Below are 7,105 nucleotides of genomic sequence, written 5' to 3'. Positions count from 1 at the left end.
TAATAATAAATTTGGATGAGAATAGAATAATGGGTTAAATACATTATGCATCCCAAGTATGCATGAACTTGTTTTTATTCTCTAAGAACTCTGGTAAAAAATAATTTAGTATTGTAAAAGCAAAAACGCCCTTCACACTTGCACACTATACTTTTTATTTTACTTTTTAAAGTATATTTTATTAAAAAAAAATCACTAAACTACTTTTATTAATTTTAAAATTTTACTCAAATTTTTATTTATAAAATAATGTTGCAAGTTTAATATAGTCAAATATATTTTATAAAGTAAATTAATAATGTTAAAGCTATATGTAAATATTTGTAAATCGTGTATGCATATAATTTTATTAAAAAAACATGTTATATAGCCTATGTGTTTTACATTCAATTACTTGTACACATAATTAAATACATCATATCATTACTAAATAATCATAGAATATTACAGATTTATTATATGAATAGGCATTTATGCGTGTGATTTTACCACGGGTTCAGTAGGTTTAGATTTGAGTGTTGGGTCTGAATTGCTTAAAAAAGAATTCGAAGAGAAGAGACCTACAAAACAAAATTTTAGCACTCCAACACCCAAGTTAGTATTGGATTTGAAAAATAATAGTTTGAAATAGCACAAAACATTATAAGAATGAATCGTAATGATGAAAAATAGGAATAAATCGCGTTTGTAAAAGTAGTACAAAAGCAGCTGAGTGATAGCCAAAGTTTCGACTGATGAAGGTCTCCTCCTGCTTGGGGATGAATCGTCTATTTATAGAAGAGTGTCCTCCTTCACTAAGGAACTAATAATGCTCCATATTCCTGCAATGAATGGGTGAAATTAGTTAAGATAAAGCACAATCATGTCCTATTTTTTAGGAATTATATTGTTAGGATTATTAATTAGGTGAGAGAGAGAGTTCAAGGCGGAGGGGGACTCCTAGTTCGTAAGGAGTCTGCTAAGTCTAGGAATCCGAGTTCTTAGGGAAACCTTCCTACCACATGTATTCCACGCTGGTCAGGGGGGGCACACGTGGAGGGTCCTAGTATATGCTACGCGGGTCAAAGAGTGATGTGTATGTAGGGGTAGGACCAGTTGTGGGTATTTGGGCCACGATCATTAGGTTTCATGAGGCGGGCTTCCTCCATTATAATGGTCGTGTTTGAGGGGTAAAGTATTTGGCATTTTAACTCGTTCTTAGGCTGTAACTCGTTGGGTCATACACATTATTGAGTCTCCCCCACTCTAAGGAGGAGGGATACCTTCAATTCCTTCTTTAGAGTAGGACTTCCCGTCTCCTTCGATCAAGAGGAATCCTTCTGTCAATTGGAGAGGGATGCCTTGAAGCAGCCTCCTTTTTTCCTTGCTTTTTCCTGCCTATACGCATCCTTTCGACGGTCTGTACTCGAATATCGTGCTATGCCACTGCTAGGCTTAAGGCTAGCCTTCTCAATTGCCGAGTGGTGATAACTGCTTCTATCAGGTGTAAGGGCGGTTACAAGATTGTCCTATCATAGGTAGTTACAAGAGCGTGCCTTCAACTTCCTCCCCACGTCTTTAAACAGGAAACTTCTCCTTATTTCTTCCTCTTTTCTTCTCTTGAAGCATCACAGGCATTTACCTTGAGAAAACTCTGTAGGTATCTTGCTTCTCCTCCTTTGAATTTTTTATAAATATTTTGTATAAAACATGTCTTCTTCCGATGAGTTGGTCCATTTTATGGGCGAGACCTTCGCGGACGATAATCCCATAGAGGCTGTTTCAAGGGAGGTAAGTGGTTTTTTGCCTAGTTTTCCTTAGGCTGGAGGAGGATTCTCCGCCAAGCGGCAGTGGCGACTTGCCATTTGATCGACGAGGAGGACGTGGATTTTGAAGGGAAGGAAGGAGAAGGTTCTTCCCCTATGGAAGAAGAGAGGGAGGTCTCTCCTTCGCCTTTGGAATGGGCATCTTCCATCCTCAAACATAGGGATAGAGCAATTGATAGGAGAGTATCATATCCCTCCAGCCTTCGTCCTCTATACCCCCTCCCTAAGAGCCGTCCTCAACACCCTTCTCCCAACTGCTTGACTTTCTTTCCGCCCAATTGAAATCAGGTCTACGTTTTCCTGTTCCCTCATTTTACTCCGACGTGGACCATCTTTTTGGTGTCCCTCTGAACCAGTTAATCCCCAATTTTTTCAGGATTTTAGCTAGCTTCTTTATGGTTTTTCGTTTTCATCAGTTCCCCATTTTTGCTAATATTTTCATCTAGTGTTACCGTCTGAAGAGGGCGGAGACAGATTTCTTTGTGTTCATCCCGCGTCATGGGGTTTCTTTCTTGCCTTCCCCCAATCCCCCAAAAAATTGAATGCCTTATTTTCATGTCTCTTCTTTTAACGTTACCGTTTCAAAAATACGTATATACTTGGGTGTCGAGATGCTAATATATATATATATATATATATATATTTTGTAGGTTCCCATCTCCAGGTTTGTAAGGAATTTGGCCCACAGGGGAGCTCAAGTCCGTGAACTATTTCACTTGTGTTTTTTTGCACGCATCATATAAACTAATTATTAATATTAAATAATTATATATAATGAGTACCTATTATGAAAATAGAACAGTAATTATTATTAAAATAGAATAGTATCTCACATTATTGGTCGAGTTCCTATTTAAAATTTTAAAGCCATGAGGCCTCAACTTCAACAATTCAAATTTATGATTTTTAAGATTTATAATTTATCATTCAAATAACAGGAGGAGTTGTATTATGAAAGAAGAATAAACTTTTTTTTTTTTTTCCTTGAAGCAAAAACAACATATTATTACTTCAGAAGATTATGCTTATACTGTTATAATGCAGGATACTTACATTGTAAAGATAAATAATTTAATATTTATCTCAACAATATATCTATCTAAATTACACATTCTTTTTCGAACATTATAAAGTTTTATCGAAACTTTTGGGGATGTTGATCATGTCTATCGAATTTGTCACCGTTGCATCTATTAGCTTAAAATTAAATAGTAATCTCGATTGACTTCCATTTCTATTAGTTAATCATTTAATGTTGTGTTTGGATTAAAAAGTTGGATCTAATAAGAGTTACAAGTTCGTAATGACAAATTCATCACACTTATTTTGGATAAATTCATGTCATAAAAGATTTCAAAATTCTTGTACTTCTATTTTGAATTATATTTCGTGGTATTGATATAAATTTTATTTTATTTTTAGTATGAATTTATTTAAAATTCTTAATTCAAAGCTCCCCTCTAGTCCAGATCCTTCATCTAAATTCATTCTGATAGTTTATAAGCAGGAAAGAAATTATAGGGTATATATAATTATATATACATAAAAAATATATATTAAATTACTTAAAATTTGAACCACTCATTTTTAACAATTGAGATCAATGGTTGATATAAAAATGGTATAACATGCAATTTAAGACAAAATTTAACACCGTTAAACTTACTTAACGAAAGGGGAAATTATGCAATATTTTGAAAAACACAAGTTTTTTTTTTTTGGCTTATTATTTTAACAAAGGGAATTTTGAGCTAAATTTTAAAACTATAGGGGGGATTTATGCAACTTCCCTTATTTTTAAAAATATAATAACTTATTTCCCTGTATTTTTCAAGATGAAGCAATTTACTTTCTTATACAATGAGGTAAATTACATTATTTTAACAAACACAGTAAGATAAATTTCTATTATTTTTTTATAGGGTGATGAACTGTTCATTTATAATATTATTTGGAAGTAAATTGCATTAAATCTTTATATATACCATGCTTATAAATGAGAAAGTGAAACAATATAAAGCACATCAAAGGCAGTGAATCCAAACAAAACATCCCATATTTTGGACATAAATTCTTCGGAATTGTCTCAATCCAGAGCATGTGTAACACGAGTGATCATCAAAAGATGAATGAACAGGTAAAGAACAAACAGAAACAGAAAACACCAAGCAAACTCTGCCCATCGCACTATCCACAATAGCCATTTTCAGAGCAGCACACTTGGGAATTGGCATGATCCATGACCTGTTCGAAGACGACGAATAAGTAGAAATAAGTAGTTTGAATCTAGGAAAGCAATGTGATAAATCCTGAATGAACCTATATTGGAAATTGCAGATGTGAATATTGAAGGAGATGAAGAAGAATATGGCTTCTAAAGACTTACTGGGGTCTGTGGTGGTCTGAACTGCAAGGCCATCGAAGTAACAAACCGCACCAGCATTCCTAAACTTAGCCCAATATGAGCTAAATGCATAGCTTGCATGTGCACTGATTGACACCGGCTGGTAGCAACCTTTTCCTGGAGCAAGCTCATTGCAAGTTCCGTTGCCCTGTCCACATGCAAAATCCAAAGCTGGCCCCAAATCCGTCAGGCTCGCCCTGCTGTCCGCCACGCACCATAACTTCCCTTTGTACGGGTGGTTGTTTGAAGGCTTTGGCAAAATAGCGTAGCTTGTTTCAGGGCGTGTCCCGGTTAAGTCCACCTGAAGATAATAGGTTAAGGGTGAGGAAAGATTTGTTATAATACAAAGATTTCACTAATAATCAGTTGAAGGAAGGAGACTGCATGCCATCCCCGGCCTGGACTTCATCTCTTTCTTACCTCATAAGTTGGCTTTCCGTTGTTACTCAGCAGTCCCCAGTGCCTTTCTGTTCCAGGCCCTGGCTTCTGATTTTCATCGTATAAAGAGAATATGAAGGTCAGAATCTCAATCCCAGGTCTAGCAGGTGTCCCAAGAGGTGGATTAGATGTCATTTTCATTACAAGATTACGGTTGTAAGTTGCTGCATTGTAGGCATTTGCACCTGGTTGATCAATGTCGCCAGCGTGAGGCCAACCGGTCTCTGATATGGCTAACAAAATGTTGTCAAACCCGTATTTACCCATGGCAAAGATGACAGAATCAAGCATTTGGTCCAGGAGATTTTTGTAAATCAAGCAACTCTCAGGATCCTGGTATGTCTCATTTCCATCCTTCAGCAATGCAAAATCCAAGTTCATGTTCGTCGGATCCAAAGACCATGGGAAGTAAGTGTATACATCAAGGAACAAAAACGATTTTGTCCCATTCAAGAATTTCAACAATGGTAGGATCACCTCACCCGGTATATCTGACCTGAATTTCCCACTTGAAGGTGGGAAACTTGATTCCAATGTTTCCATGGCTATCGCCGTGCTGACTTTAACATTGTGAATGTCTCTAATACTCAAAGATCTCTTGATATTTCTCATTGCTGGTACCAGATCATGCCACATTTTCAGATCATTATAGCTGAAAACTTCATTTCCTACTAGAACGAACCGGATCTTAGTACTCGGGTAGTAGGCCACGACATTTTCTTGCACCCATAGGTCCGCCTTCGACTGGTTTGCAGCAATGCCGGAAATTTGCTCATTGGTGACCATGATTGAAACATGGAGGTCTGTCCCTGATAAGAGTTTTAGGACTTCAGGGTTGGCATCGTAGAGCTTCACGTGCCCGGCTTCCATGGAGTTGAGAAGTGTGATCGTTTGGTAAGGAGATGGTAAGTTGTTCCCAAGGCGGCCGTAGTTTATGCCAATCTTCTCTGAACTCAATGCACCTGAGAAAAGGAAATTAAATAGAGAATGTTATGACTTCTTGAAATGCAAGTATTGAAAATGTAGGTGAAATAAAAAAATGTTGGAGGAACTAACATGAGCAAGCAAGGATATAAGACAAGGAGAAGGCAAAAATCACAGTATTTGCGGCTTTCTTTGTGTACATCTTTGAACTGATCGCAACAATCGCTATAGCAAAATGTTGTAAGAATCTGACAGAAGAGTGTGTGTGTGTGTAGTGTGAGGGGTGTGTGAATATTCTGCGAAAAATTAGACGAACGCTACACATATATATATATGCAATGGGAAGCTGAAGAAACTGTTGAACTACTAATCTTAAAACAGCTGCTCAACGATCTTTGTGATGATTTCTTAAACAAAGAGTTGGTTCCTGTGGTTTTTGTGCTTATAGCAATGTAAAGAAACAAGTATTAGTAATCTATAATAAGGGCAAAGATTATGAGTCCTAAAGAATTGGGACATTGCTTTTTTGTTTTTGAGTTAAGAATCGGGACATTGGACTCACTCATAATGTTTGAATTTGTATTTTAAGTGTTTTGTTTTGTGTTCTGAAGATAGAAAGAGAAAAGTAGAAATAAATAAGTGTGTTGAATATAGATGGTATGTTTAGATTTGTAATTTGAGGTAATTTAAAATATTTTAAAATAAGTGGTGTAGGTTTGATGTTGGGATTTGGAATATCAAAATCACTATTCATTGTCAAATCATATCTCTTTTATATATAATATGTATATATATAAATATTGTATGTTTAATGTTGTAATCACTGTTTATTGTCAAATCATATCTTTCTTATATTATATGTATATATATTATATATAAAAAGTTGAAAAATAAAAAAAATACACAGATAAGGTATAAAAACACAAAAACAAACATTGGAACATTTATCTTGTCTCGGAAAATGCAAAAATATGAAACCAAACATAGTATCCTGTCTTTGGTTGTTGTCATGTTTTATCTGATAAGAATTCATAAATAGAAAATTCTAATTTAAATCAGGTTTGGTCAAATCAAATAAATTTAAAACAAGTATGTGATTGATCATTTTTTTTAAAAAAAATATACACAAATTACATAATAAACGTATTATACTTATCATATAATTGATTCAAATTCCACCTAAATCAATTCGAATTAGAATTTCAGTTGATAAAGAGATGCCAAGCGTGTGTTATAATCCTTAAAATGGTAATATAATCCATAGGTGAATATGCGAATTTAATCTCACACTTCATGAGAGTTTTCAAGAGAACTTTGTAAATTTAGTCCCAAAATTTTTATTCCATTAAGTTTTTAATGAAAAAGATTATATGCCTAATACACTGACGTTAATTACCATTTTATTGGGAGAAATAGAGGTCAAATTTCATTTTTAGTCCTACAGGATTAGGATATTAGATTTTTTTTTTTCCTCCTGAAAAATAGGAAAAATTATTTTTTTAGTTCGTTAATTATGCTCAATATTTATTTTAGT

General features: G+C 34.8%; 1 protein-coding gene across 1 annotated transcript; it reads right to left on the bottom strand.

Annotated features, from left to right (window-relative positions):
- Nucleotides 1-3,829: 3,829 nt before the first annotated feature.
- LOC105179661 (O-Glycosyl hydrolases family 17 protein) lies at nt 3,830-5,625 on the bottom strand (the record flags this gene model as incomplete). Its single annotated transcript, XM_088882401.1, has 2 exons — nt 3,830-4,510; nt 4,630-5,625. Coding segments are annotated over 2 exons (1,677 nt in total), but the record flags the coding sequence as incomplete, so codon positions are not given.
- Between the last annotated feature and the right edge of the window lie 1,480 nt (nt 5,626-7,105).

Source organism: Sesamum indicum, linkage group LG7, assembly GCF_026168435.1.
Source record: "Sesamum indicum cultivar Baizhima isolate 11 linkage group LG7, ASM2616843v1, whole genome shotgun sequence".
NCBI classification, from domain to species: Eukaryota; Viridiplantae; Streptophyta; class Magnoliopsida; order Lamiales; family Pedaliaceae; genus Sesamum; species Sesamum indicum.
This window is presented reverse-complemented; position numbering and strand designations above follow the sequence as displayed.